This window comes from Nematostella vectensis, chromosome 2 (assembly GCF_932526225.1).
Source record: "Nematostella vectensis chromosome 2, jaNemVect1.1, whole genome shotgun sequence".
Taxonomy (NCBI): Eukaryota; Metazoa; Cnidaria; class Anthozoa; order Actiniaria; family Edwardsiidae; genus Nematostella; species Nematostella vectensis.
The window spans coordinates 11,278,720-11,293,144 of NC_064035.1; the positions used below are offsets into that span (position 1 = coordinate 11,278,720).

Sequence of the window (14,425 nt, forward strand, 5' to 3'; positions counted from 1 at the left end):
TGGTCCAAATGATGAAAATATCAGAATGGGCACCGACCATGCAACTCCATTAAACACGACACAGAGTGCGTGTGATAAAATAAACGGAACTTGCACAGGTACTATGAATTTATCCCTCTTCTGTAGACAATAAAACACAAGATAAGCGTTAAGAAGTATTGCCATTAGTTCCATAGAGCGCTTCTCATTCAAGCACTTTAGTCTCGCCGCTCTTTTACATTTATCGTCTTCGTCACCATCATCGCCGTTTATGAAGTGAGAGCCAAGTATTACGGCCAGAGCATCCGCGGCCCAGAGGATGGTAATAATGGCTTTTTTGGTCTTGTAAAACTCCGGTCGCAAGCAGACTATGCTTAGGAGGAAAGTATTTGTCAAAACAAGAGTAATAGGCGCACAAGGAAACTCCATATGTGTAATGTTCACTTCAGGTTTGAAGGCTTGCACTGGCATACTGCTTTGTCCGTCTGAGTCAAGACTCACCACTGAATTGTGAATGGAAACTTAAATTTTGTGGCTCTAAACAAGCACAACATTGCTTTATTAACATTTGTGTATTCATAAGAATAGAATAGAATTGTAATTAAGGAAAATTCTTGCAGTGGAACAGTTCGTTGTCTAGGTAATCGTTTTTGATGACTTTAGGCGAAGAGAGCAGGTATTTTTTTATTTACTATTTTATAAAAATAAAGCCTAAAAGTTCCACGATTAATCTGTGAGATTTCTATCAAATATTATTTTTCCAAAGTTGAAATCAAATTTGCTTTGCTTTCATTGTGAATTGAGAGTTCTCATTTAATTCCACCTTTAAAAGAAAAAATAACAACAACAACAACTGGGCCCTTGTGTTAAAGAGAAAAAATGAAACAGCTGTCCTTGCTTTGTTTTTTTGTATTATTTATAGCATATACTAAATAATTAGTATTATTAAAGTATTTAGATCCAATAAAGTAAGAAACAATTTTTAAAATTAGATTGCGATCAAAAAACAAAAAGATTCGAACAGGATGTACCATAAACTTATTTATTATATCTTACTTTATTTTTACACATCACGGTAAGAAAACATTCTCTTTTTCGCTTCTAGACCTTGCTATTATAGCAATTACATCTGACGTGGAGAAACCACAATATAAAGCTAGTGGATTTAACGAGTCTTCCCGCTTGATTGTAGCTCGTTTACCTACCTAGAATAGGCTATTCACTGCATACCGAGTCTTACTTTACAGTTACAGCTAACAGGCGACGTTTTTCATCGCCAACAGGAGCTTGTACTTCGGAGTCATTCAGGCAGAGCTTTTCTTGTGCACATTACCACCAGTGTTATTGGAGATGGCATTAACCACTTCAATGGCGGCCACAGGGATCCGAGTGCCTTCAAAAAAAGAAAGAAAACATGTAATGTAAAATTCAAAGTTAATCCTTTGAAAATTATCTTTGGTCATATTTCTGGTCACCGGAAACCCAGAATAAACTGTAGGATTGAAGAAAATGTGATTGAAATCTTTATTGTTTTATAAATAGTTTAAATAAAGATCTAAAAAAAGATGGAAATTAATTTATTCAACATGTTTTATAGGACTCCCTTCCTGCTTCCTCAGTGTAAAAGGACAAAAAAAAAAGAAAAGAAAAAAAAGAAAATAGGCTTCCATAACCTATTTTAAAAAAAGTTGTCATTGCAAACGGCAAATGGCAGTTCTACCAAAATATTTGTTCCAAATATAAATAAAACATACGGCTATCCATTTCATGTAATTAAAACATGGTTCTAACATCGCTTGAGTTTATTCATCACCTTTATTTTTACACATAATTACTACCCATAAACACCTTTCGGTCGTAGAACTGCCATTTAGCAATTGCCATTCGACGTTCGCGATGACGTTTATTGAAATACGTGTATACGACCTTTATGGTTGAAGCATTTTGAACGGAAGACTTACCGGGACCGAATATGGAGGTGACGCCAGCCTTGTACAGGAAGTCATAATCCTGGGGTGGGATGACTCCCCCGCAAACCACCACAATGTCACTAAGTAGAAGGGGGGGTTAACATTAGTGAGAGTACAGGAATTCGTAATCCTGGGGTGGGATGACTCCCCCGCAAACCACCACAATGTCACTAAGTAGAAGGGGGGGTTAACATTAGTGAGAGTACAGGAATTCGTAATCCTGGGGTGGGATGACTCCCCCGCAAACCACCACAATGTCACTAAGTAGAAGGGGGGTTAACATTAGTGAGAGTACAGGAATTCGTAATCCTGGGGTGGGATGACTCCCCCGCAAACCACAACAATGCCACTAAGGAGAAGGGGGGGGGGGGGTTAACATCAGTGGAAGTAAATAAAGTCGCAATCCTGGGGAGGAATGACATTACCAACATATCACTGCGATAAAGGGGTGTTAACATTACACCTTTTGCTGTTCATTAATGGGAAAGGGACATTCATTTGTGCCAAAAGTTACATCGGTAATATATATTGTACGGTCATCAACATCGCACGAAACATAATTTAGCGTGACTCGACTTTCAATAACAATAATTGAATATTTGTGAACATTCATTAGCATCAACGGAGGAACAATAACGCAATTGGACATTCAATTCGATTGGAACGAACATTCTTTTGCGCGAAAAAAATTCCATTACACGTTTGGACAATCAGTAGCGTTTAATGACAATCAGTTATCGAAAATAGAAAATTTATCAGTACTATTAACATAAACAACGACAATCATGTTCATCAAGGTGACATTCATGAATGTGGTTTGACAATCATTTGGTCGATGTATCGAGCAGCGCCGTAGCTAGCACGGAGGCTTGAGTGGCAGAGCAAAAGTTTATAGACATATGAAAAAAAAAGACATATGAAAAATAACATTAGGCGTGTCTCCCCAACTTCTCGCCTCCAATCGCTTGAGTCCTATCCGGGTTGTAGTGCGACTATCTACGCTGTGCTGAATACAACCGCTGACCAGCAGCATAAACATTTCTCACCTTCTACCCATCTTGTTTAGCTCTTTGACCAACTCTGGGATCAGAGTCTTGTGGCCGGCAGCCTGGGAACTAACTCCGACCACGTGCACATCGGCATCCACAGCCTGCTGCGCGACTTCCTCTGGGGTCTGGGGCGAGATTGATGTAACATTATGGCCGGTAAGTCTTCGAAATAGTTTCACAGTTGTTCAATATTTATAGAGATGACGTATAAACCACTATTCGCAATTTTGTTATGGTGCCAAGTCTTATGCTGCGTTTACACTTGAGCTTTCAACCTAGCCGGGATTCGAGCCTGGGCTACAGCGAAGGGAGGGCAGAGTAAAAAATAGTGGATCACGAGCAAGTTCAATAATATACTACTTTTTAAAGTCCTGTTACAGAGGACAATAGGGACTCTAATTTACGAAGATGGTGACGGTAGAAAATAATGGAATTAATTTGAAAATCGAAAGGCCACACAAAAGCATTCTGTTTGATAGATTTCAACCGTTCTCCGGTTGAAATCTATCAAACAGTCTATCAAACCACGACGTGAACATTTTTACGGTCTATAGCGAGGACGTGGACACTTGAATTAAAAACTGGCCGTAAATAAAATCTCAAGTTATTTTTTTATGCTTCCGGATATGAAACAATTGTTTTCAATGAAACAATTTTCGAACTCATCATATTATCGTCCTAGTCGTGATAGAGGGATACACAGAGTTTTAACTGGAAAGCTTTTATCTTTCCTAAATTGTGACATGAGCCAAATGCCAGCTTGCCTCACACATCCCTGATGTCGATATTGGAACTGTGCGAACTTACAGCAAAAGTAAGGAATCTTTACCCATCAAATATTCCACTAGGTGCCTTAGTAACTTGCCCAATCGATAGTCAATAGGGGAGGGGAGGGGGATACCTGGAAGAGAGGTCCAATGTCTACGTCAAATCCTAAATCTGCAAAACCGGTCGCGATGACTTTGCCCCCGCGGTCGTGTCCGTCCTGACCCATCTTTGCCACGAGTATACGCGGGCGACGCCCCTCGACCTCCACGAACTCCTACGAGCAGGAACCCAATGGAAAGACATCATTAAAGAAGGCCAATCACGCCGCCATTTTATACTCCCGCTCAATGCCGAGTCACACAAGGAATCCATTTCCATCGGCTAATTCATGCAAGTAAAGATATCTTCAATCAAATATCGTCAATGAAAGTCAATCGTCAATCAAAGACTTCATTCGTAGATTGTTATTTTGAAGTTTCCTTGCAAATAAATCTCTGTATTTCCAATTTATGATAAAAAAATAACAAAGGAGTGATCAACATTAATTTAAGGTCAAGAACATGGCATTATCAAATATTGGTATTTGATGGAAGATTCTATTTTCTATTGCTGTGATGAAATAGCCACATAAACTATAGCCCACAACCGGAAATAAACATACCTCGACCCTGTTCATGCACTGTTTGATTTCATCCGTGTCTCCGTATTCCGACTTGTATGCACCGCTGACCATGCGATCGCGGGCTACATGCCTGCCAACAACCTTTAATTAAGCAAAAAGGGCATATTTTCATTTAGTGGCAACAAGAGTGGTTTTCGCTTAATAGCCATCATCCAACATCTACCCTTTTTGCCACTGTCGTTTTCTTATTCTGTAGATCTGCTGATCTAGAGAATAAGTAGTGTTTATATTTACTGAATAGTTCGCACTCACCCGTTCCATGGCTTCTGTGATTTCTCCCAGGGTGCATCGCACACGTGAAGCCTAGGGGAACATGACGGCGTTAGTCAGCATAGTCCACGCTATGTACCCCGCCAAAAAACGTTTTGGTAGGGTAATTATGTCAAGTCACCTACAGTAACTAGTTGTGTTTAAACCTGGTTTCAAAAGCTAGATTTGCTCTATATTCTTAAAAAAAAACTTACTGAAGAATTTTTGCTCATGCTATTAAGCTAAAAGTTAGTGCAATCCCTGACAAACAAATCGAGGCCCTCTTGCTTCATGACTGGATATTCGCCAAGGTAGTAGGTAGAGGTTACAGTACCTAGACAGGCTAATCAAGTTAAGAAGAACAAAAAAAAACGATTTTCACTTTACTCAACCATTTGGTGATTTATCCTAAAATAAATAACACTTATAGTGTATATTATTTAGCATAAGGTAGGAAGATTGTGAACGGCATCGCTCTGAGAAACAGCAAAAATATATATCGTATACAACCATTATTTAGACAGTACCTGGATCGCTAGCTCCAGCAGGTTGCCCTGGCCAGTCTTGCAGCACTCTGTTATGGCATCCATCGCCTTTGTCACCTGGAGCACAAAGCCAAAGCATCAACATTAAATCATTACCTATCCGGTAACAAGTTACATAAGGGTCAAACGTCCCTGCTTTCAAGTAAAACCGAACACAAAGCAATCTATCTATGTATGTCCAACATTGATAAGCACCAGGTTAATCACCCTGCACCAAAGTCACACAAGACATAAATCTATCATAATTTTACTGTATGTCTATCTGGAAGCACACAGTCAATATACAGTACCTACTCTGCAAGGCATGCTTACCTCCTCGTTGTTACGGACATCTCTGATTTTCTTAAGTTTTTGAACCTGGTCATAGTCAAGAAAAGTTAGGCAACACCAAACAATATCTGGAAATGTTGGAAAAACATGTGTTGTACCTGTTGTTCCCGTACACGTGTATTGTCAACCACCAACACCTCAACCTGCTCCTCCTTCCCGAGACGATGCTTGTTTACTCCCACAATGGTCTCTGCAAACAACCATCAGGGAGATGATACACATCCATCATAGAAATAGATCACAATTAGAGGGTTATGGTACATCATGTTCATTAGAGAGCTTTCATTTAGTTTAAGTTTTATTAAAGTTAAGTCGACTTTAAAAAAGGGGGACACTCGGTGGAAAATAGCTGGTGCTTCCGCTGCCCGCTGGGCCCTACTTAAAACCCTGGAATACATGCTGAAAGTTCAACTAACCTGATCCAGAGTCAATTCTTGCTTGCCTCTTGGCAGCACACTCCTCAATCCTCAACTTTGGCATCCCTTGAGCAACAGCTTTTGCCATACCACCCAATTCTTCAACCTTGAGAAGAATAAAAGCATGAATTTCTTTAGCTTAAAAGCAAAAAAGGTAGAAATGACACACTGTAAGTAAAGAATGTGAGGTGAGATAAGGTAATAGATGTGATTTGTTCGATTTATTTAGGATGAGGTAAAGCAAGGTTGAGAAGTAACATATATTCGGTTGGTAACGTACTGTATGTGAGGTTAAGTTAAAGATAGGTGAAGTAACAAATTTTGGTAGTATGAGTAGGATTCCCTGAGATTTTTGCAAATTTTGGTTAGTATGAGTAGGATTCCCTGAGATTTTTGTAAAGCTTAAGCAACATAGGCAGTCAATAAGTTTTTTTTGCTTACCTCTTGAATAACCTTCATCCCAGCTTCATAAATTTCATCTGTTAGACTCTCCATCATATAAGATCCGCCCCATGGATCAGCGACCTGCAAAACCACAAAATATAAAGTGGTTGTTATTGCTTAAATTAAACTGCATGCTACAGCATCTTGGACTTTTAACATTTTCTATAATAAACAATAAGTTAAAAGGATTTTGGTTAGCAAGAAAAAATACATAATTATCTGTTACTTAGGAACACCACAATAGGGACCACAATGCTGTTATAAATAGAATGTATGCAGGCCCATACAAAATCTAAAAGAGTTGACACATTTTTTCTGGAAGGTGGACTTTCCGCCATTGTGGGGGATGCAGGCTTGGTATGTATGCATGAAGCTGCTACCAACCTTTGGGATTCCGGATTCCTCTTGAAGGATGATCTGGGTGTTGCGTGCAATCCTGGCACTGAAGGGAGTTGGTAGCGCTAGAGCCTCATCAAAGGAGTTTGTGTGAAGAGACTGTGTCCCTCCAAACACCGCTGCCATTGCCTCAATAGTTGTACGGATTATATTGTTATAGGGATCCTATGGCAAATAAAAACAAAAACAAAAAAACAATAAGCAAAGGGACTGTGACAGCTTATAGGAATTTTGTTTAATGTTAAACATAAAATACTGTAACTCACCTTATCTCAAATAACTTACCTTGCAAATAAGCTTTTACTCACAGAATTACAACTGACATTGCTTCTTGGAAATCAAGCGATGTATCAAGTTGGGGGTACATTTTTTAGTGCATATAATTTAGTAGAGCTTTTTTATCAAACAACACAGAGATAATTAAATATCTCTGTCTACCAGATCCAGTTCTGTATATACAGATATTTTTGTCCTTTTCTGGTTCAACCATTATTATCAAATGGTGTATTGCATTTGCTCATTTGAAATGGCACATTTTTCTTAATGTATACACATGTGTGCACTTGCAACCAGTGTTTGTAGCACACACAGATAATGTAAGTGTTATTATCGCCATGTCCGTTTTTTTTTTCTTTTGTCTTGTATGTCTATTCTCTTCATTATAGGTTCATACCCTTTTTAACCCTGTTCAGACCGGGGGGGGGGGGGGGGGGGGGGGTGAGGCTTTTGAGGCCCCAAGCACCTTTGATCTGTAATAATTTTTGAACTAGTAGGGCTAGAGCATTAAAATGTGATTACTTTTCCTAAAATTTATCTGGGATCAGTTTGGTGTTAACAAAATTTTGATATGTGTACCCTGGTAACCATAGTAACCAAGTTTTGAGACATAGGTTTAATGAAAATTAGGCAAAATGCTTTAAGTTGTTAAGATCAACTATAAATATGACGTGCTCAACGTAAATCCATTTCATATAAACGTTTTATACCAAGTTTTGAAAAAACACAATAGAAATTTACATATCTATTTTAGGGGTGGTGGGTTTTTTGTCAATTTTTGACCTTCTTAAATAGTGCTTGTAGAAATAGCAAAAAAAACATTCATATCCACCTGAAATCATTAATACAACTTGAAGCAAAGATAAAATATTGTCAAAAAGCTTCAGATTTTGCCACCCAGTTTTTATTGATTAAAATTAATAACTTTCATTAAATCCAAGATGGCGGATCCAAGATGGCAGATGCTGATGTTACACAATTAGCTTTAGAATTCGCTGTTATTTTAAAACTAACATCTAAATTTGGCAAAAATCCTTTTTATATTCCTCTATTTCAAATAAAAAGTAGAAAAAAAAAAACATTTTTGGGAAAGATATTTAAATTATTACTTTAATTAAGAGTCCAGATGCAAACTTATGATATATTAAAGGTACCATGCCAATCAATGACGTCACAGGTGTCATATATTGTTGTCATAGAAACAGTGTCACTAATAATATATGTCTACTGCAAGATGGAAAAAAAGACATACAGAAATACACATGTAACCAAAACAGAAATATTGCTTGTTTCTGCTCACCTAAGTGACGACATCATGACGTCACAAAGACAATCTTTTTGAAGATTATGATTATGATAATTAATTTGGATTTTGGATGTTCTATGCAAAGTTTTCGAAAGGTAGGCTATTTATAACCATATGTCCTTAAATGACGTCATAATGATGTCATATTGCGTTGCTATGGCAACACAATACATCATTTTGTTCCTCTTTGTCAGATAATGATTCTTTGAAGGTTTGGTCATAATAGCTCCAATGGTTCATAAGTTACGGATGGGGGGCCGAATGAGCCCCCCCCCCCCCCCCTGGTCAGAGGAAGCCTCAAAAAGCCCGGTCTGAATAAGGTTAAGATGCTTTGTTTAAACATTAACTTTCTTCATGAATGGGATGAGATGTTAAGTACATTATTTGTGCTTCATTTTCAAAATTAAATCCATTCAAACTGGTTTCAGTTAACAGCACGTTAAATATGTCTAACAAAATCTGTTTTCTTGTGAGATATCCCATGCTCAAAGATCCTGCGTACTTTGTGGGCTCTCCCAAAGGTCACTCTCACAAAAAGGGCTGCTGGAAAAGTTTCCTAGTAAGAATAGTTCTGGGGGCATGACACGTTGGAAGCTAAAGCCAATTAAAAACCAACAGCCGATAAAATCATGACGCTCCAGCAGGCCAATTTTCACTCGTAAGTTTCCTCAAACTCAAGAAAGAATTCGGCTCAATATAAATCTGATCTTTAAGTGCCTGGAGCTTGTTTGCTTGCAGTTGGACAATCTACTACAGCGGGCAAAGATCACAATGACAGGGTTCGTGGGAAAATTGGGGTCACAAATTTTGCAGGTTTACTTTGAAAAGAAGTGGCAAGATCCAGAATACCAGGCTTTTACCGAAGCCTGTCGGTAGCCGAGCAAAAACATCGCACACAACTGTATCACAAGCAATTGTTCTGGCTTCAGAGTTTCTCTTATCATACAAAACAAAGTAGCTTGATCCATCAAACAGGTAAAGCATTTTTCAGTGACGCGAGCATTGTTAATTAGGATTTACAAGTAAACACTGCTGTGATTGAAACTCAAAATTGTTATAAACTTTTCCAGCAGCTCTTTCACAAGAGTGACCTGTGGGAGCGCCTGCAAAGTACACTGAATCTTGGAACATGGAGATAGTGTTACAATATTGCTAGAACATTTTTTTGACTCACACAATCAGTATTGCCAAAATATTCAGATTCTCAAAATATCCAGCAACAGCGTACACAAGAGATGCCCAATAAGAAATAACTATACAGTTGGAGTGAAAGAGTTGGTAATGTTAATTCTAGGTGATTCCACCATACTGCTAATTTCAAAATCAGGGGCGGATCTAGTTGGAGTGAAAGAGTTGGTAATGTTAATTCTATGGTGATTCCACCATACTGCTAATATTAAAATCAGGGGTGGATCTAGGGGTGGGCCGAGCGGGCCCCGGCCCTCCGTATTATCAGACATTTTTTGTATAACAAGAAATATTAGGAAATCTATGGAAGAATAATAAATTGGAAGCCCTTTTTAAAACTCTTGCTTCACCCCCCCCCCCCCCCACCTTTATTGAAACTCCTGGATCCGACCCTGATAATCAGCAGGTCAGGTTGGTTTTAATAATAGAATCAATTGCACTAGCCTGCTCAGTAAGAGACCAGCCTGAGGTCTGCGAGTGTGTTCTCAGCATGCATGATTTGGAATTCTTGGGATTAAAATTCTTCTGGATCAAGTTGGCCCATAATCGTCTGGCTGCACGCATTTTAGCAATCTCCATGTAGAAGTTCATGCCCACACCCCAGAAGAACGAGAGTCGAGGAGCAAAGTTATCAATGTCCAAGCCAGCCTTCAGACCTGTGGATTACAATGAACAAAATTTATCAAAAATAGTAGCTCCGAGTCATGTCAGTAATACAGTACATGGATCAAATTTAAGATTCTACATTAAATATAAAATACCAAAAAGAAACAAAGAATGTCTTTTTGCTTGAGAACTAGAAAATTGGGGGTGTGCTTTTTTCTAATTCAACTGTTTTGGAGGTGACAGTGGCTACTTGTAGGTGCTACACATAAAATTGTATCCAGCTACTGAATTTTTTTTTAAAAATATGTCTATATTTTACAATAAAATATGATCAGGAATACAGCGTAAGTCTTCACTCAAAAGGACAACTATGTATGACACATGAAACAGCCAAGTAGCTCTATTAACCAGTTCGACAGTATTCCAAGCCATCAGCAATAGTGAAGGCCATCTCTAGTACAGCATCGGCACCTGCCTCCTGCATGTGGTAACCAGAGATTGAGATGCTATTATACTTTGGCATGTGCTGCAACAAGAAAGGTATAATGCAAGTTCAGTAGAAATAAATTAATCACATATACAGTACAGTAGTTATCTAATCAAGTCTAGCAAATAAACATTTTTACTTGGATTACAGTATGTTTGTTATGCTTGTTGTTATAAAGTGAATAGCCAATCTACAGTATGATCAATATCTTTAAGCATACAGTACTTTGATAATCTAAATTTACACTACTTTGACTTGAGTGAAACCAGTATCCAACCCAACCCTTCTGATCTTATCAGGATGGGCAAGATTTTGTTTGAAAATTCTAATTTTTAAGCAAATCCAAATGGAAATGAGTAAACATTGCAGTATTTTTTTTTTTAATTTAGTGGTTTAGTGGTGGAGAGCACAGTAGCTCAAGGTATAAACAGGATTATCCTATCACATACTGTACAGTTCATGTCTTATGTATAGCATTAACCCACCTGGGAAGTATATTGAAAAATATCTCCAACGATCTTCATTGAGGGTTCTGGGGGAAAGATGTAAGTGTTCCTGACCATAAACTCCTTCAGGATATCATTCTGAATTGTTCCTGTAAGCTGTTCTTGCTTCACACCCTACAGTAGACAGTAGATAGTCTGTTGGCATGTCACAATCTCTGCTTTCAAGGTTTTTTATCTTAAAATTGTCAGGGAGACTGCAGTTGTTTGTCTATAGATTATTTGTAAGAGCTTATCACCAAATATTAAAGAATCCTCACCAAGCAATGCCAAAACAATGATAAAAATTACCTGTTCCTCTGCTGCGACAATGTACATGGCCAGGACAGGGAGGACTGCCCCATTCATCGTCATGGAGACTGACATCTTCTCTAGGGGAATACCATCAAACAGGGCCTGAAGATAGCAAGCATTAACACTCAATGTCATTCTATTAGGTAAATCGGTGCTGTCAATCTGTTGGCCGTTTGATAGGGATAACCAAAGTTTGTGACAAACCAAAACAGCTGAAAAACACTTGAATAAAAATGCAGCATGAGAACAAGCTTCACAAAATGATTACTGGTATGCAGAGCATGAATATAAGGGAATAATATAAGTTGGAACCTGCAATTCTGTTCCATACACAGGGGCAGATCCAGAAGTTTAAAAAATGTGCATTCTACAGTATTAATTCGTACTTTGATTGTAGTATACCTTCATATCTTCAACTGAGTCAACAGCAACACCTGCCATGCCAACATCACCGTGCACCCTAGGGTTGTCTGAATCATACCTACAAAACAATCAATCAATACCTTGCACATCTATTGTGGAATATATCGTGGTACATACACTCTATTTTTTACGACTGTACAAAGGATAGTGTGAAGAGGTTGAGTGCCCTAAAATAATACTAAAAGGAATCAAACTTTATAGTACATACTGTATACTCTCTGTGCGGCAGATTCAAAGGAGTTACTGGTATCATGTCATTTGCAGCTATTGCAATGTATCAGTCCCTTCCTTCTTTTTGTTTATTTATAAGTCAAAGGCTCATTCCCTTACTTTATTTCTGCGAGTCAAATGAAGTTCCTTACATTTTGTGAGCTACTATGAACCAAAGGCTAATTCCCTTACCCTCGATGTGTTGCTAAGTCAAAGGCTACACTCAACCCCTGTTGACCTGCTTTGATATTGTCTCTGTAGAACTTGTTGCTCTCCTCTACTGTGCTAAATCCAGCATACTAAAAATATGGACCACAGTACTTTAGATGTTAAGGTATGGTAAGAAGTGCTGTAGTGTCAAGTATAAATAATAATAATAATTGTTTTTATTCTTATTGTGGAGAAGCATAAACAAAGAAAAATATATTTTATGGATATTGCATGATATTCATTACGATTGTAAAAGGGCTTCTTGTAGGGTGCACAATCTCTTATGCATTATGCAACACAATATGCCCAAAAAAATTTCATGTAATTTTACTTTTTCTCTGCACCCTGTCGGAAGCCCTGTTGTTAAAATAAAATATCTGTGGCCTAAAGCCAAAGTAAGTGCTGTACAGTATGGCAGCTGATTGCTGTTTGCAATGTTTTATATGGCTTGTGTATGAGAAGCCAAAGTAACACATACTTGATAGACCTGCTGACATATATACTGTAAAGGATCTTCAGAAACATACCTGTCGGATAGTCCATGGCCTATTGGTGTACATAGTGGGATTTGGACCACGTGTAAAAGGAAACTTGCCAGGAAGCTCATCTGACATGTGTGCAGTATCATTTTTAGTGTACAAGGGCTTTATATCAATACCCTAAAACAAAGAATTTATTTATATCACTTTATAATCATTACTGATAATTATCAGTAATTACAGTTTTATCATGAATACCATTGATAATTATCAGAAATAGTAATTGCAGTTTTATATTAGCCATTTTGCATTTCAAGACATATTATACAAAAATAATACAGCTATAACATTTAGTTTAAAAATTTGGCTGCTGCAGATTTTGGTTACTAATATCGTACCTCTGGAGTATGCCATGTCAGTTTTTGCTTAGGATCCACACCCTTCAACTGCTTTTTGGCAAGCTCTGACCACTCAGGGTGCAGTGGCTGGCGATGGAGAAAACGGCTCCCGACAACCTTACAAAAAGAAGAAAACCATCAACATAACCATCTCTACTTTTAGGAGAAATACATCTTGATTGGCTAGATTAAATCAGTTGTAGCTAATGATCTGCAGCCAATTTGTAGCGGCCTTACCTAGCGAGTTAATCCGATGATGGGCATCATTCGTGTATTTATGTATTTGCGTATTTATCTTGTATTATCATTGTTTGGTATATTTGGTTGCCTGTTATTGTTCTCACGCGTCAGCCTCCACTGACTGTCCATTGCCAGATTAGCTCGCTAGTGGCAATTAAGTTATTTAAAGATTAAAGAATTGGCACTTTACATTCTATAAACAAACCAGGTAAACTGTAGCAGTAGAGACATCGCTAATCGGAAGTCAGTCAAGGTAAATAATTAGGTTTTCGGTAGCATTAATGATTTGTTGTTTCTCAAAATGTTGGAGAGAAAAAATGATCAGCAATTTGTACTTTTTTAGCGTATAATTAATATTTTGCTATCTATACACAAACAATTGAAATATACGTTTTGGGTCTTATTTTATTATAAATATAATTTCAAGACTGCTGTGATGATCATTGAGCCTATGCTGTACCACAGACAAAACTGCAGCAAAGTGCTGAACCCTGAGAAACCAAATTCAAATGTGCGGGCCCAATCCTAAAATCAAGCAATTATCACAATCATTTTTCTCACATTGACATCAGTTATTGGTGGCTACACACATTTAACGTTCCATAAGGAAACAAAAATGAATGCCATTAGAAAAGGCAAATGTCACCCAGACTTCTTAATATAAGCTTGAAACCAGACAGTCGAGAAATTTTATGAACGGTCCTTTAAATAGGAGAACAAAAACATGAGAAATCGAACGAACACAGCAAAAATTAAACGCAATGCTATTTGACAAAGTAGCGACAAATTTATGATAGCATAAGCTACCTTGCACCCATGCGAAAGTCTGTGGCTCTGGATTCCGTTTCTGAGCCGGAATAAGCTCAACATCTTGACGATTTCCGAGCAGTAATGCGAAAGGAACAAGATGGTGTCAATAACTTCTAACTCAGCTCAGCGCTGACCTCAAAATGCGCCCGCAATCCCAGCGAACAGAG

The 14,425-nt window shown here is 38.0% G+C and overlaps 1 protein-coding gene across 1 annotated transcript; it reads right to left on the minus strand.

Moving 5' to 3' along the window:
* Nucleotides 1–1,007: 1,007 nt before the first annotated feature.
* On the minus strand, nucleotides 1,008–14,409 carry LOC5521127 (methylmalonyl-CoA mutase, mitochondrial). Its single transcript, XM_032366340.2, has 21 exons — nucleotides 14,256–14,409; nucleotides 13,209–13,325; nucleotides 12,859–12,990; nucleotides 12,314–12,420; nucleotides 11,891–11,969; nucleotides 11,486–11,590; nucleotides 11,177–11,311; nucleotides 10,613–10,730; nucleotides 10,043–10,254; nucleotides 6,817–6,993; nucleotides 6,430–6,513; nucleotides 5,989–6,094; nucleotides 5,671–5,762; nucleotides 5,555–5,599; nucleotides 5,225–5,299; nucleotides 4,701–4,751; nucleotides 4,428–4,529; nucleotides 3,900–4,040; nucleotides 2,996–3,123; nucleotides 1,941–2,029; nucleotides 1,008–1,372 (listed from the first exon to the last, which is right to left on the minus strand). Exons 1-21 carry the CDS (start codon nucleotides 14,316–14,318, stop codon nucleotides 1,284–1,286), a joined length of 2,247 nt encoding a protein of 748 aa, XP_032222231.2. The 5' UTR covers nucleotides 14,319–14,409; the 3' UTR covers nucleotides 1,008–1,283.
* Between the last annotated feature and the right edge of the window lie 16 nt (nucleotides 14,410–14,425).